Raw genomic sequence first — 27,581 nt, 5'->3', positions numbered from 1 at the left:
GATTTTAGTGTGACTGCTTATCTCTGTTGTGTTCAAGCAAGGCCCCGCCTCTTCCTCCTCCTTCGTCCCCCTCCTCCTCCAGGTACGTATATGCACCATCCCTGTCATGCTTGTGTGTGCACACGGCGGGAAAGTCACAGCAGACCTACAGCAGCAACGCTCTTGGTGAGTGCTGTTACACACACACACGGATAGATAGATAGATCATAATGGTTCTATTTTGCATTGAAATTTGAATAAATTACAGACATTAAAATAATTAATTAAAATGTGCTGATCATGTCAAATTTTGCAATTACGTTTTAACAACGGGTGAACATAGAGAGGTTGGAAAACGGATAATTGCGCCTTTTATGCTTTAATGAAGTGCTGTTCTTGTCCCGGATGTTGCTGTCATTTTATGTTCTTGTTTATTGATTGTTTCCTCTGCTCTTGGACAAAAAAAAATGCTGATTGTTGCATTGATGAGCTATTTTGAGATGACTTGCAAGTAAAAGCAATCCACGTAATGTTTCATTTCAGTCTAATGCAAAATCATGCACTGCTTTTCTTATGAGCTGCAGAGTTGAACATCCACGGAAAACATTTGTGCATACATACTGTACATATATATATTTTACGTATATACAGTATATATATACAGTATACACATGATATACACACTGTACATATATATACAGATATAGTTTAGAGGAAACAGCTTACATAAGTTTTGTGTGAAGGTTTTGAGCACATCAAGACTCTCTAATCCGTTATATAAGAGAATAAAGGCAGGAGAGCAAATTGGGTAACCTTCTCATTTCAAGCGCTCTTAATCCTCCTCTAATTTGTTTCCATGTCACATCCATGATGTTTGTCGAAAGATCCATTCATACATCAAGTACAGTAATCCTTCGTTTATCGCGGATAATGTGGACCAAAACCACCCGCGATAAACGAAAATCCGCAAAGTAGCGACCAAAAAACATATACAGGTAAAAAAAATAAAAATAAATTAAGTCCGCAAACAGTCCGCGAGAAGCTGCAAAACAGCAGTGAGTCACATTAAGCATCATATACAGTACTGTACTCCATGTACCTGTATATGATTTTTTATGACTGTTTGAAAAAAAATCACTTTATATTAAATGTGAACAGTTTTTTAAAATTCTAATTCTTTTTTTACTCAACATACACCGTCAGTGGTTTTTGTAAACGGGAAGCTTGAATTGAAATGGGTTTTTTTAAATGATTTATTTTGGCTTTTCTGTAATTCACACCGAATAAAATTCAACCCAATATTTTAGTGGTCCTCAGGGGGATGCAGAGGGTGAGGCCAAAGGGGTCTCTGTAAAGGGGTCCGTTTATTTCCAAAGTTTGAGAACCCCTCGACAAGAGCATCCAAATTACTGGATGTGGCGTCAAATGCTAGGAAATTTCCTGGCCAAGAAATGAATATGTGAAATGGTTATGTTTATTAAGAACGCTCTGCTTTCGTGGCGTAAATGAAATAGAAATATTGACAAAAATAAAAGGTAAACTGACTGTTTTAATAGTGATGTCGGGTAAGCCCAAATGTTAGAGAAGATCTGCGCTAACATGATGAACAAACTTGTGTGTTGATGCTTCCGCAGACCGTCTTAGAGGCGACCTTCACGTGGGTGCGCTTTCTCATACAATAATCCCAAAAGACTTTCCGTTTAGCGTCGTCTGCACATGAAGCTCGGAATTAACGCTGCAATCGCGCTCGCTTCAACAGCCATCCTCCATTGCCCTGCGGCGCTCTTGCTTTGGCGCAACTGTTGTCTCAAGTGAGTCGAGTGACATTGTCTCTCTCTTTTGTATCGCTAAAGACATCCCACCCGAGGCCCGCTGCAGACATGGGGCGTCAGGAAGCCGACAACTTGTGGAAAAAAGACACGCAAGACATTCAGGAGATTTTTGACTTCATGGAGGAGTTGGGATCGTAAGTGCATGTGTTCGTACTTACCAATGTTTGCTTTTTATTTCTTTTCATTTCAAATTTCTTGTGCCATGGCAAATATTTAACCACACTACCAAACAAAAATAGACACATTGACAAACAATCATCTGTGCTCACATTCACACCTCGGGACAATTTAGAGTGTTGAATCAGCCTGCCATGCATGTTTTTGGAATGTGGGAGGAAACTGGAGTACCAGGAGAAAACCCAGGCTGGCACAGGGAGAACATGCTAACTCCACACAGGAAGGCCGGAGCCGGTATCGAACCCTACACCTCTGCGGTGTGAGGCCGACATGCCGCCCCTATTTTTACTCAATCTTTAAAAAATTAAGTCATTGACATTTTGTCACATAAATTATTCATTTAAAATTTGAGGGTTTTTTTAATTAGCAAAAATTATACCATACTAATCCTCTTCACTCTACAGCGTACTGAATTGATTTTAGTATATTCGTTTCATTGACACAGAGTGAAGTGTTCTCATTTGTTTCCAATCTTTCTGTTTGAGGCCCTCAGCGGACAAAGTTTGTACATCTCTGCTACAGATGTAGAATTGTAAGCACTTGCATTCTGCTCCATAACTCTAAGACCCGAAAGTAGCAAAGCAACATAAAGCGCAATGGACTTTTCTTCGACAGCACAGCAGTGAATTATTGTCAGGCTCTTTTTCCTTGTTCTTTTTTTTTTTTTTTCAGTGGGGGAGAACTTCAGTTCTCCCCCACTGATCGCACGTCATGTCCCCATTTGAAGCCGTACGCCGTCTGTCTTAGTCTTCAATGTGATTGAGTGTTTGAATGTTTTGTCGGCTGGAGGCCATACAACTCATTTGATGGGATTACAGCGCCGAGGCCTACTTTACAGGCGATTTAGACAGTGGGTGTCGCAGGGCTTGTCTGACCTGGCTGGTGGCATTGGGTTCGTCTGGCAGCCGAGGTGTCCATTAACAAAGACAACATATGGATCAGCCGTACTCGAGGTGTGTGTGTGATCTGCAGACGCTTACCAGGACCCAAAGTTTTTTTTTTTTGGGGGGGGGGGATACAATACTACTCAAGCAAAATCATGCTGCTGGAAATTGATCCAATTTCACTTCTTTGGTTAAAAAAAAAAGAAGAATATAGTAATTACTGCAAATGGGACAAATGATTAATCATAAAACAAATTTTCACTTTTGCAGTCCTTTTCCCCTAGCTCCCTCTCCAAGCAGGAGACGGTGGGAGAAAGAAAAAATGGCAGTAAAACAGGCCAAAATCCAGACACTCGTGGGCAAGACAGGACAAGAGGAAACTTGCACACTTCTTGTAGGGGTAGTTTAATTAACTATTAGCATGTAAAAAGAAATCTCAAGCTTTAAACATTTCTACTAGGGTCATCGCTCTAATTTCCCTGTGCATGGCATTTCTGGATATTGGGACCTGATTAAAGAATGCTCTAAAACCTGCAGACCTCTTGTTAGCTCTGGGAGTTATGAAAAGACCTGCAGATGTCAACATAGGAAGGTGCAAGCTATGTAAGATTCTTTGAGAAAGGAGCGAAAACCTGCCATCTCGTGTGGTTCGTGATCCAGTGTAAACTGGCCACTGTTGGACGAATATGAAATTAGCATTTTCTTTGTCACATTGCCACACAATTTTTTCACCTTTAATTTCAAATTCGGGCCTCCACGATTGTTGTGTTGCTCATATTAAAACCATCCATTGCATGTTGTTCAAAAATGTAATGCATCCATGTGTTGGTAAGGCTCACGTTGTCATCGAGCCATAACCCAAAGCAACACGCGCTGTGCCGCATGCAAACGTGCTGAGGAGGCAACATGCTTGTTCACATGAGCTTTGCATCTCCCGTTACGGTGGCGGAAAGTCAATCCAAAAGGGAGCGGATGGACTTCTCCTTTCCCATCGGGCCTCATCACAGGCTTCACAAACATCCACGGCCGCATCCGTTTGCATCCTTGGATGCAGAATGTCTCCAAGCCCGTCAAAGGCATCCTTTTACACTCGAAGCATCGCGCCCTCGTTGCGGACGAGGCGATTTGCTTTGTGTACAACATTGTATTTAAGATTTCCTTGGGATTGATTTCTCCCGAGGCCCGTTGGAAACTTCCAACGTTGAAGGGAAATGAGCTGCGGTTACCGTGGAAACCGCATTTGACTGATGTGAATGTTGCTGTCGTGTGTTTGGCTCATAGCTCATTAAGCCGATCGGTGCAATACATTGAAATAATATCCGTTCACTAGTTGTGTGCTAGCTCTTACTCTAGCTTGAGTCGTTTGAATTTGGCATTCAGATGCAACTTTCAGCCCAAAGTGCAGTTCAACTGTACAGCCGTTGTTCTACCTTCTGTAATATAAGTGGAAACGAAATGCAAGAGTCATGATCAACTACACAGTGAAAATTACAAGTGGAGTGAACTACATGTCCTCCAGTTTTTCAATTGCAAAAATATGTATTTTTTAAATACATGACATTAATATTATCAATCTTTTTATTTTTGCAATATATTGTATTTTCGTAAGAAAGAGTAAATTGGTCAGGCAAAAAATACGGCAGGACAAAAGTTGGGTGTAAAAGTACCCGCAACATCGGCAGTTATAATGTACATTTGGGATTCTGATCTTTCTATTTAAATGTGCAATGCACTAAATGTTAACAGTAGTCTTGTCATATTGGTATTTACATTAGAATTTACCAGTGTTCTTTTGGAGAGTGTGTATCATTTCCAATGACTGATTTCGATATTGTTAATCAACTCCACTTTGAGTGCAAGCGTTGCTCGTTTTCTTTTGTACCTGATTTACTTGTCAAAATGTTATTCAGTTTCATATAAACCTCATCCCATGAATGGATCCTTTAGAGATTTTACATAATGCTGACATGAGCTGATTTTGAAGGACCTTTTCATTCGTTTGAAGCAGTATGCAAAACGAAAATACTGTCCGTAACATGACCAAATAAACATATGAACCAGTTCCACCCTTGCTAGTGCACTTCTCCGACACATAATCGAGTCGGTAATGATGCGACAAACGAAGCATAAACTGTTTAAACGAGAAAAAAAAAAGAATGAAAATGCCTTAAAATGTAACCTTATTTCAAAATATTACAGCAGCCCAGTCCGGTGTCAAAGAAAATGCAGTGCCATCCATCAATAAGGATTTTGAAAAGATGCTTTGTCATTCTTCTGATTGAAATCTTTTTTACTGCACTGCGCGCTCTTTTCGTAATTTTAGTAAGCTGTCTTTAAAAGTAGAGAGAATGACTCGGAGGAGTGCACACCTTCATGGAAGTGACTCAGTGTCATGGGGTGTTCCATCACGCCGGGTGTCAGCAAGTCAGCTAGTAGGCGAACCTCATGAAGGTGCAGAGGAGCTTGTCGCGTCTTAAGTGGTCCAGTGTGTGACCTGCGGGGGACGGACGTTTCCGTTACGTCAAGGACGGAGGCCCTAATCCGCCCGTTGGGACAGCTATTCCCAGACGCGGCTCAACATCGCCGGGACACGTCGCCACTCATGTCCCCGACATGTGAACACTTCACACTCAGTACAAACGCTATGCTCCTGCACTTACCTGTACTTGACTTGAGGATTTATTTTACTGACTGCTTTTTACTTTGACTGCCTGCATATGAAAACAGTTATCTCTGCGCCTCCTTTGTCACGCATTACTTTTTCAAATCTCCATGCTTGGAAAAAAGAATCAAACAGAGGGGAAGTCAGCTGTGGTTGAGATTTTGATTGGCTGGTGGGGGTTACAAAAACAGGCCTTTGTTTTTTGAGGGGGGGGTTGCCTGTGGCGCTGACTGATCCTCCTTTAATCCTGTCCTCAGATGTGTCTCAGCAGCCATGTTTTGTATTTAATCTTCTTTTTAAATCAGAACTGCTTTCACCTGTGTGTTGGGTGTCCCAGCGGTCCGCAGACTGCGGGAGGGATGTTTTTGTCTTTTATCATCTCTTTTGGGAAGCATTGTGTCCTACCTTTTCAGTGCAAAAGGTCCTACATCATCATCAAGTGTCAGTACTTAAGTTCAGAGTGTGAGTATTTATTTCACATCTGACATTCCAAGCTCTTGAATTGAGTGCGGTCTGGTCTATTTCAAAGAGGGAAATATCAATGTTGGTCACATGAGCCACGTTGGATGATAGGAAGAAAATGTCGAGCTCATCTTCTGTGTTTCTGTGGGTTCAATGAAACAGAGGGGCCTTCTCCGAGGTCTTCATGGTGAGGGAGAAGAAGACGGGAAGGACGTTCGCAATGAAGTGTGTCAAGAAGAAACAAACCAGGGACCTAACCTTGGAGAACGAGATCGCCGTGCTCAGGAGGTTCGTTGCGACCGCACGAGACTGAACGGTCAGGCAGTATGCCGCATTCTACAACATTGCTTGAGTGCTCGACCGTCAGGCACCGTTTTTGCTGTGAAATCTGAATTGCCGGTGTCCGCTGCTGCAACGTCGCAGATAAAACGTCCAGTCAAAAATGGCATAGTGTATCACATGATCTTTCACCGCAAAGATTTTATTTCCAGGTGAGATCCAGCCAGTTGCTACCAAGCCAAATTTGGACCACACATGTCTCCATATTGTCTTCATTGTTGGGTGGTCTATTTTCTGACCACTGTTTTAACATTGCACAAGAGCATTAAATTATTCATTAGCTTTTTGAATCCAAAATATTTGGATTGCACAGAGGGACCTCCTTATTTTCGAATGAAGTCAGCAGTTGGATGCATATAATTAGATAAGCACCTCTAAAAACGGGTTCCAACCACTATTTGGAGGTTCCCTTTTTCTCACGTTAGAGGCAGCGGCATGTTGAAACAGATAAGGAACAAATGAATCCAGAAATTGGGGCTAATTCTGCAGGAAAGAGTCCAGTGCTTTGTACAATGCAATTTTCTGGTTTGTTCTCATTCACTCCCAAAGACATATTTAGATGGCTTTTCACACTCCACACGCTCTCCCCCAGAGACTTTTTTTTTCAATTTTTCCAAGACTTAGAGTAAAAACAAAACATATTAATAAAAGAACCGGATAAACATTCATTCATTGCCCAAACCGCTTTATTCTCCGGATAAACATTTGAATTCATAATTTTATGTACCTGTGGCTGAAAAGCGAACTGTGGACACTCTCTTGCAAGTGGAGACAGTGACTGGTGCGACCTTCGCCAACAGCCTCTCGAATATCTGCACTCTCATCCTGTCACGTTGTGCCCGAAGCGATAGAATGATCGTTTCGTGCACAACAAAATAAGGAAGTGGATCCCCGAAATAGCAGACACAAAAAGAGATTTTGTCAGATAACAAAAGGAGTCTTTAATGACGAACACAAAATACCCGACAGGGAAGATAACAAAAAACGCTGGTCAAAATAAGGACCAGGAATAGAATAAAGAGAACAACAAAAAACGCTTGCGGAAAACAAATGGCAAGGAAGGTCTGATTAGTCAATTATTTAAATCTCATACGTAAGAGGAACAATGGCGCGTAATAACAGCCACAAGGCTAAGAGGCAACGAATAATCTGAATAGGAATTTGAGCGGGAGAGTATTGGCGCAGCGTGGAATTCTCCGGCAGTGAGTAGACTGCCAGAGCGTCCCAATAAAGGCATAGTAATCACTCACAAATGAGTAACAGGTGTGCAGGCGGTGGAGAAAGCCCGCCCCCTGCCGGCAAACACGGGACGTGACACATCCGTTTCCTCTCCTTGTATTCTTCAAATAGAATCTAGCTACAGCATTCAGGGCAATCCAATTCTTCTTGATATGTGTGCAAGGGTCCTTCGCCGGGATTGCGTGTGTGAGTCGCCGACTATAATTTGTTCTCGATTGTCCACTTCAGTTACGTTCTCTGCGCCGCTTGGTGTGCGGCGGCTCAATATTTTTGTGAAATACTCTCGTATTTCTACAGAACTGTAGAAATGTTGTAGTAAAACGAACCTTTGTATTGTATTCTATAACCGTTTTCCATATTTGTTGTGTCCTTGAACAGAATCCAACATGAGAATGTGGTGGGGATGGAAGATTTCTATGAAAGTCAGACACATTTCTACTTGGTCATGCAGCTGTGAGTAGAAATTGCTTGAGCGGCGCAGACAAGTGGCACAAGTAGCAGTTGAAATATTGATCGACACAGTTGTTGTGGGTTCATCAGCGTGTCCGGCGGCGAGCTCTTTGACCGCATCCTGGACCGAGGCGTGTACTCCGAGATGGACGCCAGTCGCGTGATCCAACAGGTGCTGCATGCCGTCAGCTACTTGCATCAAAATGGCATCGTGCATCGGGACCTCAAGGTACAACTTTGAAAACTAAATATGCACGAAATAAATCCCAGACGTGCAGTGGCGGTTCTGGGGTGGGGGGGTGTCAACGGGGCCTAGTGCCCCTGTAGCACTGATTCTGCCCCCCCCTCCGAGCGTAGATTATGCAGTCGCGCCGAGTCGCCGACGCGAAAGGTGGAACCAAAGTGCGTGATTTAACATTCTAGTCGGACCCTTTAGTGCGCTGCGCCACTTAAAAATGAGCGGGAAAATGAAAAGCATCCTGCAGAGAAGGAAATTACGACGACACGAGTGCTATTTTCGTGTGTGCGTGTGTGCGTGCGTAAACGCGCGCGCGTGTGTGTGTGTGTGTGTGCGTGTGTTTGTGTGTGTAACTTTTTTAGTCTCCCTTTTTATTTAAATTTTCATTTAACAGGATTAATATATAAGACCTTGCCTTTTAAAATTTAGATAATTATATGCATGTAAAACATCTAGCTTCAGTGTATTTGCAATTTTTGTCCCCGGCAGGCTGGTACCATATCATCCCCTGGCTTGAATATTCTCAACAGATGGACACGGCGTATTGTTACGCTTGCAGACATTTTAGCCCTCCTAATACTGTTTTTTTTTCTCATCACTGTAATGTTATGACTACAATTTCAAAGTTTGAAGAAATAAAAAGTCAAATAAGATTTCAAATCTGTCTTTTTAGCCCTGGGCCCAGCCCGGCCCCCTCAGTGAAATTGATCCAGAACCGCCACTGCAGACGTGGCCAACAACAGCACTTCACCTTTTATTAATTTTGTGACTGCCTTATTCCCCCCAAAAATGCCTTCCTTTGTTTTCCCTCAAAATTGTCCTCTCAAGTCGACAGTGTTTTGTTATAACCCTGGCAAAAAAACATTTGCGACATATAGAGATAAAGATACTGTAGTTTTGATATGAAGAGACCAGTCCGTTTATGAGCTTGAAAGTAGTTTTACTCCAGCAGCACCAAGAACGTATTACAGGCTTCCTCGTGTTGCAAATCAACCCCAGAGCTCCCGCGACACCTTGTGGACGGGTGGTATAACAGCGGGTTAGAATGGCTGTGTAATTGGGACATTACCAAAATAATAAACAGATCTACAGATATTGGATTTAGTTTGCTGCTTCCTCATGTTTAGTACTCCCAACTGCCTGCAGTCGCACACAAAAGCTCTTGAAATGAATAGTAAATAGTAATTATATGAATTTACCATACGCATACCCTACAAAATGAATTTGATTCATCTTGAATTGTGATTATAATAACTGCTGAGATTTTGCTGATGTTAGCATACTACCTAGTTAGCTGAGCAGTGGTGCACTGTCACTTAAAACGAAAGCCAAATGTCAATGTTTATCCTCTCAGCTGCTCCACATCATAATGATACTTTTAGCATCTTTTCATTGACATGACCTCAAGGTGCACATTTTGTCTTTGTGTAGCCGGAGAACATTCTGTACTACAGCCCAGAGGAGAACTCCAAGATCATGATCAGTGACTTTGGCTTGTCCAAGATGGCGGACAAGGGTGTTATGTCCACTGCTTGTGGCACTCCAGGATATGTTGGTGAGGAAATTATATTGCGATGATTTATTCTGATGCATCATTATTACAATTTTGCACCTGAGAGGAATTACCTGAAAGTGATACTCGAGCTAAAGGATCTGAACGGAAAATGATTTTAGTACAAGAAGTTAGTACATAAAGTGTGTCGCTTTTTTCTTGTTGCAACCACTACGGTGTTCACTGCTGTAGTTGTCATGGTGGCCATCTGCTGCTGGAGATGTTGTCAGCAGCACGTGCTTCCACCTGACACTCTTTTCTTTGTATTGTGTCAGTGCAGACACAACTATTGTTCCACTTTCTGCGCTATAGTTCAGGCATTAAGTCAGTGAGCACTTTCTTTGGAATTTGTGCTGTAGCAACCAGTAATGGTTTTTCGGAAATGTTTCGGAACAATAGCGGAGTGTGGAGTAAAAGTGAAAGGTGCCAGTGATATACTGTAATGAACAAAGTCAATCACAGACACGTGAAAATGTGACAAGCATTTATTTGTTATGATATGCTGCAAGATGATATTTGAATCCTAACTTGTTGAACATGTTTCACTCCTTGCAGCTCCTGAGGTCTTGGCACAGAAGCCTTACAGCAAGGCAGTGGACTGCTGGTCTATTGGGGTGATCACGTACATATTGTGAGTATCCAATCAAAGAGTCATCCCGCAGGGCCAGTGATAAGCGTACATGTCAACCAATTACTGCGCTGCGATCACACCTTTTCGACAGTTATTCATGATAAACACCACCGTTCTCAATCGAAACAAACCCACAGACCAGAAATAATCTCCCCAACACACTCGGTCGCACATGTCAAGTCAGTCATGTGATGGCTCCTCTCACTTGCACAATAGAAAACAGAATGAGTAGAAACGTATGGTGAGCAGATTCAACATTTAATAACTAGGTTTGACTATCCACAATGAACATTGTTGGAACTTTTATTCAACAACTCTGTGACACGGGCGCGGACCAGTCAACCACAGACCGCGCTTTTCAAATGTGCTTTACAAACATAAGTCTGATTGGATGGAATATCTAATGTCTTATATACAGTACATACACAATTGTGACTAGTCAGAATGAAGTTGTCAAATTAGAGATATTCTTCCGAAATGGTGCAATGGCTGCCATACATAGCCAGTTTTGCTGTTAAGAGGGGCTTGCCCATTTCTCAAATATTTTCTGCCGATTGATGCCTGCCTCCACGATGTGTTATTCCAGACTGTGCGGCTATCCTCCTTTCTACGAAGAGAGCGAGACGCGCCTCTTCTCCAAGATCATGAAGGCGCAGTACGAGTTCGACTCGCCCTTCTGGGATGACATTTCCGAATCGGGTAAGAGCGGCCAAGGCTCACGTGAGCGCCACTGTCTCTTGTCTCTCGTCTTTCCCCTCACGTCACCGCCGTTCTGATCAATGCAGCCAAAGACTTCATCCGAAACATGATGCAGAAGAATCCCCTCATGCGCTACACCACTGAGCAAGCGCTCAGGCACCCCTGGTGAGTGGAACCCTTCCAAGCCTGTCAATGTCTCTTTTCAAACCCTAACCGTGGATTTAAACCAAATTTGACTTCATTTGAAACCCGAACTATTTTGGAATGAATAAATAAATGTAAAATCATGACAATGTCTGTAACTTGAAAGCCTATTTTAAACACCCTAGGTCAAATATTCCTGTTAAATTGGCAGATCATTTTGCTTGAGCTAAATAATATTGTATATATATTTCATGGCATTACTTTTTTCTTTTTTCAAAGCCTAATTTTTGGCCATTTCGTCATAAAGATGCACAGTGAAGAGGAGCAGTCACGATGGGATGAAAGATGAATCGCTGCCTCGAAAATACATTTGTGTTGCGCCCTTTTCTAGGATAATCGGAAAGACGGCCCGCAGCCAGGACATCTACTCTTCAGTCAGCGTGCAGATCCAAAAGAACTTTGCCAAGTCCAAGTGGAAGGTCAGTGCAGGCTGATTTGCTTCCTTTGATTAGCTAAATCCATTGAGGACCAGCCGTTTGCACTCAATAAATTGGGTGACTGCCTAAATCCTCGATGATTAAGGGCAGTTGAATAGAGCTTGTTTTATAATCAAGGTTGCTGACGGAGGCCTTTCATTAGGACCTCTCTCTGGCCAGTTCCACTTTTTTTTTTCTCGACCGATATCAGTATGAGTCCTCAAACCTTCAGTAGTAACCCAATACCAAGTACGGAAACCACTACAGTAGTAGTTTTGATAGGTTAATTTTGTTTTTTTGAACTAATGACTGATCCTTTTGAATAATATATAGAAACTAATGGCAATTATCATTCTCGTTTTTGTTCGTGGAATCCAGACTTGTTTTAAATTTAAATGAATAAATATACAAAACGAATGACAGAAAAGGTCCCAATCAAAATATGCGTGTGCCAAAGGTACTATCCTGGTGGAGTAATGCACCTTGTGAATTGTTGTTGTACAAACCGAAGGTTAATTGCCATCACTACCTTTCTTCTTTCTGGCGGAATTGGCGTCTCATTGCATTCTTCTTCTTCGAAAGGAGACGAAGAACAAACAACTTTCGCCAAAATAAGAACACAAATAAAAACCCGCGGTGAAGTGAAGCCGCGTAAACGGAACCGCAAAGTAGCAAAGGAACACTGCGCTTTCATGACTACCGTTTAACCAGAAAAACAAGTTTGTCATCTTGGTCTGAAAGCACCGTTTAATTCAACTGCGGTATCTCAGTTTGAACACTTGGGTGGCACCCACATAATGACATACATGCTGAAGAAGAATAACAACTGCATTCATGTGGTGTATTAATGTAACATTTATAACGAGCTTATGAAAGCATTGACAAAAGCATTGGCCACTCTTGTGGCCGATACTGCTACGTTTGGAGGGATTTGATTGACAATTGAGCGCGGCATATTCTGCAGACATGGCCACAGCATTCGTGAGCGGAGAAAACGGCTTGGTTTTTAATGATTTTGAAACCTTTCCTTCAAGGTCCAACAATTAAACAACTAATCGACAGCTAATCAGATATAAAAAAATACTCACCATTTTTTAGATAATTGCTGTATCGTTAGAGCCATTGTTGAACTTAAAATTGTCCATATCCTCCAATTTCAGGTGCTCAACAACAAATTAAACAAACAACATTTCTGTAGTACCCCATCAATTGATTTTTATCAACAATCATTAATATTTTGATAAATTTTCCAACGGATGTTTCAGGCCACACGAGTGACAATTTCTGCAATGTGAATTTGAAATAGACCTGTTTTTTTAATAAAGGGATGGAAATTCATATTTTATATCTAATCCATCAATAAATTGAAAAGAATAATCACCTGATGAATCGCTGATTAAAGTAATCGTGAGTTTCGGCCACAAAGAATTGTTTTTAATCATTTCAATTTGACTAGCGTGTTCAGTCACATTGACAAGAATTGTAGATTTCCTTTCACTTTACTGAGACTTGAAGCGCTAAAAATGTGGACGTGTGGTATGGTGACAGCAAGCCTTCAACGCCACCGTGGCCATCCACCACATGAAGAAACTACAGCTGGCGCACGCCGCGGCCGAGCAGGTCCCCAAGGCCGTTCAGATCCCGGACATCCACCTGGTCAAGGCATCCTCCCCGGTCTTGCAGCGCAAGCGTCTCGATGTGCACGGCGACCTGGAGACCGAAGGAAAAATAGCCTCCCCGAACCGCATGAGGCTACCCGCCAGCCACGTGGACCTCAAGTGCCACTTCTACCCACTGAAGACCAGCCACAGCACACAGCACGCGCCCACCATCGCTGAGACGGGAAAGAACATCTACCACTCAGAGCCAGCCAACCTCAACGGGTACGTACCCGCTTCAGGCCGCCTTGCCAACGCTGTGAGTTAACCCGGCGCTATCTCTCTCTTTTTTTTTCCAGCTGTGGCAAAAACAGAAATGGAAAGATCCTTCAGACCAGCGTTTGCTCCGTCATGTGAAGCTTGGATCAAGTTTACTTTGAGAAAAAGTACTCTCTTCTTGCTAGGTGATGAATTAATTTCACTTTCATACTGACAAACAACATGCCCGACTGATTCTCAACCACTGTGAGGTGACGTGAGTGGCCATCAGGTGTGCTGCCGGAAATAAGCCAATTTCATTTGATTTTCACAAAAATATTTTCTTCTAAATTAAATGTTTTCGACGAGATAAGACTTCTCGTGTGTCCTATTTTTTTGACCTCTTGCGGAACGCAAAATAATTAGAATCAAATGTTCCGCTACGGGACATGTGTAACTCGTACAAAATCTGAAAAGAAGTGAACCTTTGCAAACTCTCTTGCTCTGAATGATGACACTGAGCGCCTTTGCTCCCTCTGCAGGTCATGTTGCTGCGCTGTGCAGCCCAGCATCAAATGGCTGTTTTATGTCTACAGCGCCATCTGGCGCTGACAATCGGAAGCGGTTGATTTTCTGCCTGACCTGAGACGTCTGCATCTGCAAGGTCTCCGCTGCAGCCAGTGGGCCACATTTGTCACATTGAAGTCGTCATTTAGTTACGAAAGTGCCAAGGAGGCTTCCCCCAAAGATCAATAGTAAGCAGCGGACATTTGCACGAAAATGCACCCAAATGTCTTGATTTGACACGGTGATCAAAGAGCAATATGATGGTTTGCTTTAAGTATGCTACTTTGCTCCCGGAGCTCTTGCCCGTCATATCAAGAGTTTGGTGAAAAATATTACGCAACCAAATGTGTTATTGGGGTCTAATTAGTGCGATCCGGGAATATACTAGAGGAGAAAAAGCAAGCACATCTGCTGTTCAGAGGTTGTGTGTGGAGCTGTTTTTGTCAGCATGCTTTTGGTCTCTGTTATTTTTGTTTTCTTTCTTGAAGCAGTAATATGTAAATCTTTCACTGTTCTATATGTGTGGAAGTGATTCCTCCATGAAGTGTTTATGAAATAGACCCCCTTGAAATGGTTTTGTTTGGCCAAATGAATCACCATTTGGAGTGATTTTTGCAGGTGCCACAATTAAATCACAATTATTTTGATAATTGATTGCTGGGAGACCTTGTTTAACCCAAAAATCACTTGATAGTTTGGGCCGGGGCGTCGCCGACGGTCCGCAATGCGCCGGTTGCGTGACGCGGTGTGTGACAGGCAGGCCTTGGTCTCCTTCCACACTCGATGGGCGATTCTCAGGTGGAGCTGCACAGAAGGGATCTCCACTTGCCCCTCCTGAGATGGGAATAGCGGAGTTTGGTAACCTTCGGGAGACATGAACAGAAGCCGACCAATAGCTGATCAAACAAGAGTGTTGTGCGCGTACTCCACCAGATGGACAGACCAAGACGAGGCACGATGGAGACACCATAGAGCCTCAATCCAACTGGCAGACTAAGCGGATGATTTCCTATATTCAAAAACTCATCAGATTTTGCAAACATTTTCATCCTGTTGAAAATGTAAGATCTGTTGCCTCAGTGGCACTCCCTGGATTTCTTTTGGAAAAATTGAGTCGACGAAACCACTTTGTAGCAGCATGAAATTCACAAGGCATGTCTACTTCAAGTAGATGCATAAAAAAAACAGAAGTCATGTTGGAAAAAGGCAAAGTGTTGTCTGCCATTTGGGAACCATTTTGGCCATTTCCTGTAAGAAAAAAAAATTTTTTTTTCAATTGCTCCCAAATTTGAACCATTGTAAAAGGTGGAAATATTCCTATAATTTTAAATGGGCAAATTTAGGAAATCTTCCATGTCGGAAACTTTCCATTTGAATTGAGTGTAATTTCAAGCAGAAATAAAAACATTTGGGGGGGCTTAGAAGCAGACATGCAAATTAGATAGTGCTCTCTGCCCACGTGTCGGGGCAATACATAACCTAATGGCTCCATTTTATTCTTCCACTTCATCGATGTTTCGTTTTTCATGTTTGCGAACCGCGGAACTGTTTTAGTTTTCATCATGGCAAGTTTGGCTCCCCATAAAACTGGAACCTCTCATGACTCAGCATCTCCAAATTGGAGCAGATGTCTCACACGCGATGAGCTGCCTGAAATCACTCGGCTTCTAACATTTGTACAGCCTTTAAACTCTATATATTCACATCTCTTGCTCTGTCCGGCGCACATCCCTACATTTAAACTTCTATTTGTGAGACTGCTCAGTGGATTGCTCACATCAAACTTTCTCACTCATCTTGGCTCGCAGCTTGAATTTCATTTGCTTTTTGGTCTGTGCTTCGTGGGTTAGAAAAAGACATCAATTACTTGTATGTGCTTGCAAATAAACGCTGCTATCATGTCGATGGCTTCCACACTTTTTGGACTAAAAGAAAAATAGCGGTAAATGCTTTTAAATGTTGTACTTTTGATTTTGTGTAGCACATTGAGTTACCTTGTATATGAAGTGCATGTCTTTTCTCTTGCACATACAGTATTTTATTTGTATCATCTGCTGTATGAGTGCCAGAAAAAAAAGAACAACCTGGTGCAGCCACACGCTGCCTATTCAAGCAGCAGGAGGCAAAAAAATAAAATGAAAAAAATGGAACAAAGGTCTTCAAACAAGGTCCCCCCCCCCCCCCCCCCCCGATGATTAACATCAATTTCTAAAACCGCCTTAAAGAGCAACTTCCCGGCTGGCACAGTTAAAACGCCATTTCAAGAAAGATGTGTTGCTTGCTGGCCTCGGGGGAAGGTCGGACGAGGCTTAGGCTGCATTTTGTCTTGTTTGGAGTGATAGGAAATGTCTTGTGTGATCTTGTTCTTTTCAAAGCATCTTTGTAACCTTATGGAAGGCCGTAAAGTTACTCATGTACAGTGGTCAGGGCCAGCACGTCCTTCTCTGTTGGCCTACTGTCAGCACTCACCTGCAGTACATTTACATCTTACGTGAAAGCGTATTCTCTTATCTTCATTTCATAGCATCTGTTTTGCCTTTTTTGGCCATATTTCAGCTTCTGTATTATTTTTTTTAGGGGGGGGGTTTCGTATTTGGTTTCATCCATCCATCTGACCATTTTCTAATCCTTTTCTTGTCCTCACAAGGGTCGCAGGCGTGCTGGAGTCTAGTTTGTTTTCCAGATTCACCAATTTCGTTGCGACTATTTATGACAAGGGACTTCCATCCTATTTCTTGAGGGAAGTTTTTTGAGCGGGGTGGCGCATATGCCCATTTGAGTCCGGAGTGTTGCAGCAGGGAGAGATTGAAAACATCCAGTAAGCTGGCCCTTTAGGAACAGGATTTTAGACTGCTGGACTCCAATCTTGAACGAACCCTGTATAGGCTCTATATAATCGCTAATCAGCATCTCCGGTAAGTGCGATGTATCTTATTTGAAGTTTAGGTTGATGTTTTGTTGATGTTGTACAACTGTCAACAAAGGCACTAGTACTGTATTGCATTCATGGGTGTTTGTAGCGGCCATTTCTGCTCCAAGTGGATTGGTGAGGGTCATGCAGATGCGGACAACGTGGACTCCAGTCACTGTCGTGATGACACGACAGACGAGATGTGGAAGGTGACCTCGTGAGGTCGAGTGGTGAGAAATGACATCAAACGTCTCTGTGACAAAGATCAGACACATTTCGCAAGTCAGTCTGAAGACACTCACCGCAGCCTGAACCAGGTCGAAGGTTTTGGCCGCGAGACGCTTCCTGCTCACGGAGTGGAGCTCCCTGCACATTGCTTGGTTTGATTAGTTTGTTTGAGATAATCAATAATTCGTGGAAAATGATGAAATGATCAAAATATTTCTTAATGAATGCAGTGCCATGATTGGAAAGCAACTGTTTCTGTAGTTACTGCATACATGAATCAGTCATTCATGTATGAACTTAGGTTAGCTTCTATTCATTTGGCATGCCTCGTGACACACAATTACACTGGTCGACAAATGTCTATATACAGTATATATATATATTTTTTTTAATCGGACAAGCAAAAAAATATTTTTATATGATTTTTTTTGGGTGCTGATTCCGAATATGCCCTTGTTTTTCTCTAACACAACTTCTAATAATAATAATAATAATAATGTAACAATAATAGAATATTTAATATAGAGATTGATTTTGTAATATTTGTTAGTTTCAGAAACAGGTGGATTTTTTTCCGAAACGACTGTTATAAATGCACGGTGAAATCCATATTGCTCTTACAGGTCAAACATTAAAAAAACAAAAATGTTATCACCAAAACCTGATGTGCTAGAAAAAAAAACATATAGAATTGAATCAGTGTCAAAATACTGTAAATGTAGGGACACATAAAGCTATCTGTGATTAAAATTTGACCAGTGTTATCTTTTTGAAAGCTGCAGGGTTTCTTTGTCTCTCAGAACACTTTGCCCTTTCACCCGAAATCTCCAACAACAGCTGCTCATGAATATGAATTTGGTAGCCCCTGTGGGAGTCGGCCGCTTTTCCTCTCGCATAAAAAGCGCACAATCTGCCATGGAGTGCGCCTGTGGTGCCTGATTGGGTCTAACCGGCAACAACACAACCCCAGGAAGGGCCTTTCGCTGTAAGTGCCTGCTCGCTGTTATGTGTCATGCTAGACTGGAACAAACCGACTTTGTTACCTTGGCTACCAAAAGACCACGTGTGCAGTTTTAGTTTGGGCCGATTCTCTGCATTTTGACACATTCTGCAATCGGTCTTTCAAAAAAAAAAAAAAAAAAAATTCAGACGGCTGATGGGGGATTAATATAAAACTGCATTATTTTGCCTCTGATGTGGAGTAGCAAAGTTAGAGTTCCATTGCTTAGTGCTACCATTGTTTTTTACTGTACATATGGCTGACATCAGGGTCCACCTGTCCAAATGTGGTCATATTTTTTTCACAAATCAATATTATTTGTCAGACCGCACGAATGTGTTATTTTGTCAAATTATTTACAGATCTAAAGTGTTAAAAATGGCTTGCTCTCTCTTCCGATGCTGACCTGCCTTCATGATTTCTACATGTAATAAGTATCACGGTATCAGCCCTGAAGAAAACATATCAGTCGATCTCAAATGCAGTTGTTGGAGGAGATGATCCCGTTTGTCAAGGAGATGCGGCATCAGAGTGTCGGACGGGGTCTGCTGAAGATCTACATGCAGGGCTCCGCTCTTGTGGCGCTAGGAGTGCTGGGAGGACTGCTGGAGATGGCCTTCCTGCCGTTCTCGGAGCAGCAGGGCACTGGAGAAGACGGCGCGGCGGAAGTGCTCGCAAAGGCCAAGAAACAGGTGTGCCCCCGGTCCCACTCTGCACTTTGCAGTCCAAACCTCTGGCAATGGTCACTCTGAGAAACTCGGCCAACTGCCTGCACGCCTCCTGGGAAATGGACCTCTGTCCGGCTCGTGGCCCTCAGTCTGCTTGATCACCAAATAAAGCCGTTTTTGTGTGTTTTGTCAAAAATTGTCCTTTATGGCAGTGCTACTTGGAAGTACAAATGTGTCATTGAGAGAATGATTCTTAGTTGTTGTACTTGTAGCGTTGTGTTCAGGGATGTGTACGTGACTTCAGTAGTGATTTTTCGAACGCTGTTTTACGGCCCAACGTCGGCAGGAGCGCGCCCAGTGAAGTGTCCAGTATTACAAAAATGACAATTACATTTTTAATGAACGCTGTCAAATCATGAATAGCCGAACTGTGCACAATTTACAGTAATATTTTGTACATGACATGACCATTCACAAATGAATATTTTTTAAATATGTCAAGTGACAGGCGGAGGATCTGTACTTCCAAAAGTAGACTTCAAAGGAGACAGAGTAAAAGTGGCATGGCCCAACCTGAAGGTACACTCCTCACAAAAAGCTTGGGATATTTGGCTTTTGGGTGAAATTTCAGGACCAGCCTAAAATGCATTCGAACCTTTACAGGTGAACTTCATGTGACTTTCTCTAAGCTTTTCAGTGCACATGTCCAACTGTTAAATGTTTCAACACTTTTTGCACAAGTTGCTGCTCTCTAACGGGGAGTTTAACGGAAACATTAACAGGTGTTTGATCCTTGAATCTACCAACAAATGTTCTGATTCAATTAGGGCTGGTGTTTAATCGGTCGTCCTCGTCATGCTGTTCACATTTTGACATCATGAGACTAAGACGACACCTAACAATGGATCATCAGTACCTTGATGCTTCAAACAGGACGTTCTCAAGTGGCCACTGAGCTTAAAGTGTCAGAGAGTGTCATCAGCAGGTTGCAACAGAGAAACTGAGGGGCTGGAAGAGTCACTGAAAGATGTAGACGTAGACGTCGTTTGGCCACATCCCATGCTGATGACCCCCTACATTGTGAACGATGTCCTGAGAAACCAGATGATGAATGCCACTCAATGAGAAGGGGGTTTCCTGAACCAGTCTATATGTGTTTTGTGGACTTGAAAAAGGCATTTGACCGTGTCCTTCGAGAAGTTCTGTACAACCACATTGCCGGCAGTAAGTCAATTTTGTTTCCAGTGAGGGTTGAACTCCGCCATGGTTACCTTTTGTCACCGATTCTGTTCCTCACCTTTATGACATCTAGGGGGAGCCGAGAGGCTGAGGCGGTCTTGCATCTCTGCTTTTGATGAGGTACTGTCGACTTCATCAAGCCGCAATTGCCAACTCTCAATATTGGTCCAGTGTGGCGAAGGAGCTGAGCTGAAAGGCAAAGCTCTTCATTTGTCAGCCAATTTACATTCCGACCCTCACCTATGGTCACAACCCACAGCTCTTTACTGAAAAGAACAAGATTACAAGCGGCCAAAATTAGTTTCCTCGTCACAGTATCTGGGCTCTCTCTTAGAGATAGAGTGAGAAGCTGCATCATCCGGAAGAGACTCTGAGTCAAGCCATTATTCCTCCATATTGAGAGGAACCAGAAGAGGTGGCTCAGGCGTCAGGTTACGACACCTTCTGAAGACCTCCCTGTTGAGGTGTTCGGGCATGGAGGCCCCAGGGACCACCCAGAGAAACTACTTCTCCCGGTTAGCCTGGGAGCACCACAGCATCCTCACGGAGTGCCTGGGGAGAGTGAAGTCTGCTTAAGCTGCTGCCCACGCAAACCAAACTTGGACAAGATCAAGTAAATGGAGGGACAAAGTTGGTCATGATAGTGGTACTTAATTTGGACAGTCACATACTGTCTTTTTTTTCTGGTGGTAACACATAACGTCACCGCAGCACCGAAGTGGATGTAATTCTAGTTGTGAACATTGGCTGCAGCAGTGATCTCAGTCGCTTGAAAATTTCAACTTCCGCCCAATCTGGCGGATGTGGCGTCACAGGTACGGAGCCACACTGTTTACAAATGCCGAGTCCTGAGGCGCAGCTGCAAGTTCACGTCGTAAAATCCATCAACTTACCCTGCGAGTGAATGAGTGTCTTGAAACGAGGGGAGCTTGTTGGAACGCGTGATGGCGGATCCCGCTGTGGCATCAGGAGCTTCGCTGGCTGCTGGCGGGGTGAGAAAGACTCCAATGCGGCCGACAGACGAGCGAACGAGCGAGCTTGCAGGCTAAGCTAACCTTCGACGTACATGCAACATATTTGGCTTCATGAAGCACTCGCGCTTAATCGCCATTTACTGTAAAGTTGTGCTCAATTAAATTGCCATTTTTGACATGACCCTTTGAAGAATTGTCCAAGTAAATTTGTCAAATGGGCACTTTTCCCCCCTCTGTGTGGTTTGTTATCACATAGGAAAATCAATTAGCGCGCTATGTCATGGAATTAGCCACGACGTTCGAATAATAAACCTTTGTATTCCTGAACCATCTTTAAAGTTCGACTCAAGTTACACTTACTCTGAACTGCTTATTTTCGAGTAACAGTGTATATGGATGCAATTTTAACCGGCGGTTCACTTTCTTTTGTTGTTTGGATTTTACATGTAATGCCGTTCAAAAATACGATGTTGTTGTCACGTATTTCCTTCTGCGTGGCATGTCACGTCATCGCTTTGAATACAACAAATCTTATGTGGGGGAACTGTCACACTTGGTTTGATGCAAGACATCTAAGTGATAAGAAGCACCAAAGACAGCCCTGAAAGTGTTCGGCGGCTATAATTTGTGGTATATTTACTGTATGAAAATACTCATTTTGGAGGAACATTTTCAGATGAAGACGTCAGTTGCTTGCAATTTTGAATGTATTTGCTTTGCCTTCCCAGCGTGCAGTTGGCAATAAAGCCGCTAGCAGCCCAGTGGAGAACTACCATCTGGCTCGACGGCGGACCCTGCAGGTGGTGGTGAGCGCCCTCCTGACAGAGTGTGGCTTCGACTGTGCAGAAAAAGCAGCAGTAGAAACGCTCACCGAGATGATGCAAAGTTGTACGTCCCCATCGGAAACCCCAAAAGTCATTTCACTACATCTTGTTCATTTGCTATTAGAAATGTTCCAACGAAGAACAGACCTTTTTGTTTGCAGGATAAATAGCATGAACACACACATTTTTATTTTTTTTGCTTTCCCCCAGATATAACAGAAATTGGTCGCTGTGCTAAGTCGTATTGTGAACACACAGCCAGAAGCGTCCCAACTCTCTCGGACACTGTGGTGACACTTATTGAAATGGGTGAGTCGCGTGACGCGTATTATTCCTTCACATGGGGAAAGGTAAACCTTAAATTCTGTGGGCTGTGCTTGTTTGCCTTCAGGATTCAATGTTGAGACACTGCCCGTTTATGCCAAACGCTCCCAGAGGATGGTCATCACTGCACGTGAGAAGCCTTGTTGTCATCTGTAGATTTGAACAGCTTGAATGAAAATGTGCCGCATGTGTTGACTTTCAGCTCCAGTTACCAACCATCCAATGACTCCCAAAGCGCTGTCGGCCGGACAAAAGCGCACTCACCCGCCTCACATCCCCAGCCACTATCCTGAGTTCCCCGACCCACACACCTACATCAAAACTCCCGTGAGTCAAAAGTCACATTCTCAGAAACAATGAAAAAACACTGTTGGATTTATTATTTTTTAGTAATCATACATTCACGTATTATTCGCGTCGTCAATTTATGCTCGCAAAGAAGAATGCTTCTGCCTGTCATGATAGTTTGATTTTGCTTGCAAAGAAGAACGCTTATGCTTGCAATCATTAGTTGGCTTTGCCTGCAATGAAGAACGCTTATGCTTTCAATAAAGATATATCCTTTATTATTTACTCACATCTATAATCATTACATGCGTTTCCTAGCATGTTTTATTGAAATTGTGCCACTGAAATAAATATGACAGGCAGTTATACTATTGCACAATGTTTTTTTCTGTTAAAAAGTGGTGAGGGGTGAAACAATGGACTACGATTGGAATTTGTGTTCTTCTGAAAAACAATTATTTGAAGGCCACATCACCTACCGTAAAGTCCAAAAAGTTGCAGTAACGGATGCAATGGCTGTGACCTTCAGCCGCCCTCCATTGATATGACCGGCCCGCGTTGTCCTCTGTGCAGACATTTCGGGAGCCTGTGTCGGACTACCAGGTGGTCCGCGAGAAAGCGGCGACTCAGAGGCGGGACGTAGAGCGAGCGCTCACGCGCTTCATGGCCAAGACCAGCAAAACCCAGAGCCTCTTCAAAGACGACATCACCTCCTTCCCCCGTAAGTCACCGCATGGCGTCGCGCCGGCTTAACTGCGGCTGAATATTGGTTCTTGATTTGCAATGCATGCTGGCTCCTCCCACTAGAGAGGGCGAAACATTTTATTGAATCTATGGTATAGCATGGTAATTTAAGATGTGGGGGGGGGTGTATTCCACATTAGAAGGAATGGTATTCACATGGAAGGGTATTCAAGAAAATATAAACATTTTGTTCAGTCATTAGCAGACGTCAATGAAAGTAAACCAATTAAAAATCAAGATTTTTCAACTGTTTTATGTGTTAGTAGAACGTGATCAAGTTTGGAATATTTGCCAATTAAGTTGTGAAAGATCATACAATGATTTGCAACTTCTATGTAATTGAATTTCCTACAAAGACAAGATCTGGAAATAATAATTCGTAACAGAATTTTATGCCTGCAACACGTTCCAAAAAAGCTCACACAGGTGGCAAAAAAGCCTGAGAGTGTTGAGGAATGCTCATCAAGCACAGGTTAGTGGCAAGGCCAGCTATTGATTGGAGCATCCTTCATTGTCATATTTGTTAAAATGCGGGTTCCCACGAATCCTGAAAGACTCTTAAAAGACATTGAATCAATTAAACTAAAAACAAGTCCTTCATTGACATTAAAATGTCTTAAGTCAAACTTTCAAAAGTCTTCAGAAATGTAAACGTGACAAGTCAGATTTTCTGGTTGTAAATTGACATTCATTGACATGCTAAAAAAAAAAACAACAAAAAAACCCAATACAAACAACCCCAATGACCATTTGTAGCATTGCGCAATCGAAACAACAAAACTGTGATTGACAAGGTACGCACACCTTGGATTAACTGATGGCGTAAAGAGCAACTTGTGGGTGGCGATGGCGCCATGAACGCATACGGCGCTCGGGATGTTTGCAGCGAAGAGACCCGTGATGCATTAGCCAAGTCTCGGTCTCTGACAGTGTCATATTTTGTGTCACGGCCAGTGATCGCGGCACAGCCGAGCGCCATCCCCTACCTCGGCGCCCTCCTGCCCTCCGAACTGGAGCTGCAGACGCTGGAGGAAACGGACTCGTCGGAGCAAGACGACCAGACGGACGGCGAGAACGCCGCCGGGAACATCATGAGCGTAAGATGCCTCCAGGAATGGAGAAATTGTTCAAATCAAGACACCCTTTTTGCAACTTAGCAATTACGAATCAAAGCCCGGGAGGCCAAATCTCTCCCAAAAGATAAAATAATAAAATCAGATATTTGCAAATGTCAAATTTTTAAAATGCATAAAAGACCATCAGTCTCAACTACAGAAATCTGACAATACTAACTGTTGAGAGGCCAAAATTCTGAGGAATTAGACGATTTAGACAAAGTTAATCTGGACCTCTAAGCGATTCCTCAATTATCAAAATAGTTGTCAATGTATTTAATAATGGATTAGTAGATAAATTGCTGCGCTTTACTGTAGGTCTGAAGCGAGTGATATTCTTGCTATGTGGATGTCCTACTGAAAATGCGATTGAAAAATTGGGTATTCGGATTAAATAAATAAATCTTTGCTTGGTCAAAAAAAAAACAGATTTCCACTTACAGAATGGCCAGATGGGTTTCATTTTTAGATAATTAACATTTTATTCTTAAAAATAAACCGTGCTTCATAGCACACGATAAGATGGACCTTTGTGCACTCAAACTTCCCTGGAAGTTAACTGGAAGGTCCGAGTTTGCAAGTCGGAAAAAAGGACCAACTTCAATGTGACATCACTCAATGAAATTAAGGAAATGATGAAAAACGTTTGCTCGAGGTTAAAATGTGTTGTGATGAACCAGAATGTGAATCAGCCATTTTTGTTGTTGACATTCATCTCGAACGTTTTGAAGTCCGACAGGGATAACTCAGATTTAACCACCTTCTTCGAATGCTGCAATATCAACACTTGTTGCTGCGGTTAGCTTGACCACTTTTTCCTGACAGTGTACACGTAAAGAAATAGGCAGGTAATCGGGGCAACCAAAAAAAAATGCAGAAAGCGTTTTCTTTTTTAAAAACTGAGGTACTCGAATTACTCGAGGACCCGATTTTTGTTGCAAAGTTGCACTTTGATTCCAGACACAGCGGAACCTTAATTTACGTGTGCGTCAACCAACAGGTTTTTGCGTCGCCCTTCCTTTTTCAGCCGTCTCATTCGAAATCTCCATAGCCTCACTTCAGCCTCTCCTGTGTTTTATTTGGTATTGTAAAATATATTTAGATATAATTTTATCAGCCCCTTTATGTACCGGTCAACCCCCCCCACGCCCCTCTCTTTAGGCCCGGAAGAGAAAACCTCCTGGTGCTGTGCCCGTTTCAGAGACGACCCAAAAAAAGAAAAATGCAAATAGGTGACTTTTTCAACAAAAACTAGGGATAAGTTCCACAGGCAAATAATTGTGGACTGTAAATATGCAAGAATTACTGTTGATCGCTTTGGGTTCGATGCAGATTAAAGTGCTCAAGTTGTTCTTTAGTCGGGGAAAGGGCAAAGTACGTACAAATAAACCTTTGAATTTTTTATGATCCACGCGCTTGTACTCGCATCCTCTTGAGGCCTTTCCTAAGCGCGAAACTTGCATGCTTGCGTGGACATGTATGAGCGTCCTTATTCTTCAAATTGGTCACAGATGAGCGGAAACCGCAACAGCTGAATGCCTTACTGTGTTCCTCTCGAATAAATGTCGAGATTTGACCGTGGCTCTGGTATTTTACAAACGTCTGCATACGGTCAAGAATTTCATATCATGATCATTTCGAGTGAGGTCCTGATGTCGCCCGTTGACCTGCAGTGCGAAAGGCTGCAGGAACTTGAAGCTATCAAGGGCGAGACATTCAAATTTAACGGGGAACTCGGCCCCCAAATTTTCTTGGCACCAATTTGTTCTCTGCACATCCACAAGCCTGAACACGGCATTCTGATCAATACTGTATTGTTTTTGGAATATGACTTGAGCAGGAAAATCCACTCTTTTTGTCTATTTCAGGCGGTGGCTCTTTTGCCACTTATTGGCGACTGAAAATGACATCATAGATGCTCATGGCTCAGGAAACGCCCACTCGTGGCTCAACGTCAGAAAACTGGTGAGCCGTGATTGGGCATTACCTGAGGCCTGAGCAACTGTGAGGTCAATTTCGGTTGTCAGAAAGTGGCAAAATGCCCCCACACAGATGGATAAAAATGGGTGGATTTTGTTGCTGAACTCATAATTCCACAAACACAATCTTAATCAGAATGCCGCGCTGAGACTAGACGACCCGCGTAGAACATAATGTAAAGAAACTTTTTGAGCAGTACTGTGCAATCTGAGACTAAAAATGAACTGTCCCAAAATTGTGCTGATTGGGCAGGATGATGCGGCGGTGGACAAAGAGAACGCCCTGCTTCCTCCAGGCGGCGTCATTCCGTCCACCAAAAGCAGTGAGGACAACGTGATCGACAACCCGTACCTGAGACCCGTCAAGAAGCCCAAAGTGAGGAGGAAGAAATGAGCCATCCTTTGGACTTTTTCTCCCCGTTGCCATGGAAACCTGGAATCTTCAACTCAACAGAACTTTGTGTTTGATTCCATCTTTTTTTTTTTTCTTCAGTTCTAGGAGCACTTGTTTCAAAGCATCGTTTTGTCATTTTGTGTTACACAGCAGGTATTTTGTGAATAAACGTTTGTTCTTTTTAATTACCGGTACTTGAATTTGAACTCAGGACTGGTGCCGCTGTGTTTTTTTTTTTTAACCTGTGTCCAATTCATATTATTGGTCGCAAACCAGTGTTCGCGCCGTCAATGACTTTGTCTTCTCAATTAAAAGCACAACTGACAGGAAACTTGAAGTTTGCGCAGCGAGTTGCCTGAAAAAAATGTCAACTGTCTTGGGGGTTTTGTAGTGACGAAAGAAGTTAGACTTCATCGTCGTCGCTGTTGCGTATTTTATCCTCGAATTGCAAAGCCAACATGTTGCAATTCTCTACTTGTCTATTTTATATAAAACATGTTCCTGGAATTCAAATGGATTTTTATTTGATGCACCTTCCATCACTTGTCCGGTGGGCATAGCACAGCTCAAATTAAGAAAAAATAAAGTAACGATACATAAGATGACTTGTGAAGTCATGAGCTCCGTGTCAAAGTGGAGTCTGTTAAATTTTTGCATACAAAACCTTGGAAGATTCGTCAGTGGTGGAAGATTAATTGTTGTCCTA

At 42.7% G+C, this 27,581-nt stretch overlaps 3 protein-coding genes across 4 annotated transcripts; all 3 read left to right on the top strand.

Moving 5' to 3' along the window:
- The first annotated feature begins 2 nt into the window (after window positions 1-2).
- Window positions 3-16,090, top strand: camk1gb (calcium/calmodulin-dependent protein kinase IGb). 2 transcript variants are annotated; one of them, XM_052058078.1, is made up of 13 exons: window positions 3-165; window positions 1,833-1,945; window positions 6,159-6,284; window positions 7,953-8,027; window positions 8,115-8,253; window positions 9,694-9,817; window positions 10,370-10,445; window positions 11,032-11,144; window positions 11,231-11,309; window positions 11,680-11,767; window positions 13,313-13,647; window positions 13,722-13,826; window positions 14,163-16,090. In XM_052058078.1, the coding sequence occupies exons 1-12, from the start codon at window positions 91-93 to the stop codon at window positions 13,777-13,779; spliced, it is 1,401 nt and encodes a 466-aa protein (XP_051914038.1). In that variant the 5' UTR covers window positions 3-90; the 3' UTR covers window positions 13,780-13,826; window positions 14,163-16,090. The 2 variants fall into 2 exon arrangements, with proteins under 2 accessions (XP_051914038.1, XP_051914039.1); XM_052058079.1 differs by lacking the exons at window positions 3-165; window positions 1,833-1,945 and adding an exon at window positions 5,752-5,996.
- A 2,715-nt stretch (window positions 16,091-18,805) lies between these two features.
- On the top strand, window positions 18,806-19,193 carry g0s2 (G0/G1 switch 2). Its single transcript, XM_052058244.1, has one exon. The coding sequence runs from the start codon at window positions 18,806-18,808 to the stop codon at window positions 19,076-19,078; it is 273 nt and encodes a 90-aa protein (XP_051914204.1). The 3' UTR covers window positions 19,079-19,193.
- Window positions 19,194-21,027: 1,834 nt separating this feature from the next.
- Window positions 21,028-27,063, top strand: taf8 (TAF8 RNA polymerase II, TATA box binding protein (TBP)-associated factor). The gene is made up of 8 exons (XM_052058178.1): window positions 21,028-21,225; window positions 21,936-22,095; window positions 22,242-22,340; window positions 22,423-22,485; window positions 22,558-22,682; window positions 23,217-23,364; window positions 24,342-24,484; window positions 26,735-27,063. Exons 1-8 carry the CDS (start codon window positions 21,178-21,180, stop codon window positions 26,873-26,875), a joined length of 927 nt encoding a protein of 308 aa, XP_051914138.1. The 5' UTR covers window positions 21,028-21,177; the 3' UTR covers window positions 26,876-27,063.
- Window positions 27,064-27,581: the final 518 nt, after the last annotated feature.

Source organism: Hippocampus zosterae, chromosome 2 (assembly GCF_025434085.1).
Source record: "Hippocampus zosterae strain Florida chromosome 2, ASM2543408v3, whole genome shotgun sequence".
Classification (NCBI taxonomy): Eukaryota; Metazoa; Chordata; class Actinopteri; order Syngnathiformes; family Syngnathidae; genus Hippocampus; species Hippocampus zosterae.
The sequence above is the reverse complement of the archived record's forward strand: the minus strand, read 5'-3'. Positions and strand labels throughout refer to the sequence as shown.

Excerpts from the sequence above, each read along its gene's own strand:
- camk1gb (XM_052058078.1), top strand. The coding sequence starts at position 91 with ATGCACCATCCCTGTCATGCTTGTGTGTGCACACGGCGGGAAAGTCAC. Across the intron at positions 1,946-6,158 it reads TTCATGGAGGAGTTGGGATC|AGGGGCCTTCTCCGAGGTCT; the intron begins GTAAGTGCATGT and ends TCAATGAAACAG. Across the intron at positions 6,285-7,952 it reads GAGATCGCCGTGCTCAGGAG|AATCCAACATGAGAATGTGG; the intron begins GTTCGTTGCGAC and ends GTCCTTGAACAG.
- g0s2 (XM_052058244.1), top strand. The coding sequence starts at position 18,806 with ATGCAGTTGTTGGAGGAGATGATCCCGTTTGTCAAGGAGATGCGGCAT.
- taf8 (XM_052058178.1), top strand. The coding sequence starts at position 21,178 with ATGGCGGATCCCGCTGTGGCATCAGGAGCTTCGCTGGCTGCTGGCGGG. Across the intron at positions 21,226-21,935 it reads CTTCGCTGGCTGCTGGCGGG|CGTGCAGTTGGCAATAAAGC; the intron begins GTGAGAAAGACT and ends TTGCCTTCCCAG. Across the intron at positions 22,341-22,422 it reads GGTGACACTTATTGAAATGG|GATTCAATGTTGAGACACTG; the intron begins GTGAGTCGCGTG and ends GTTTGCCTTCAG.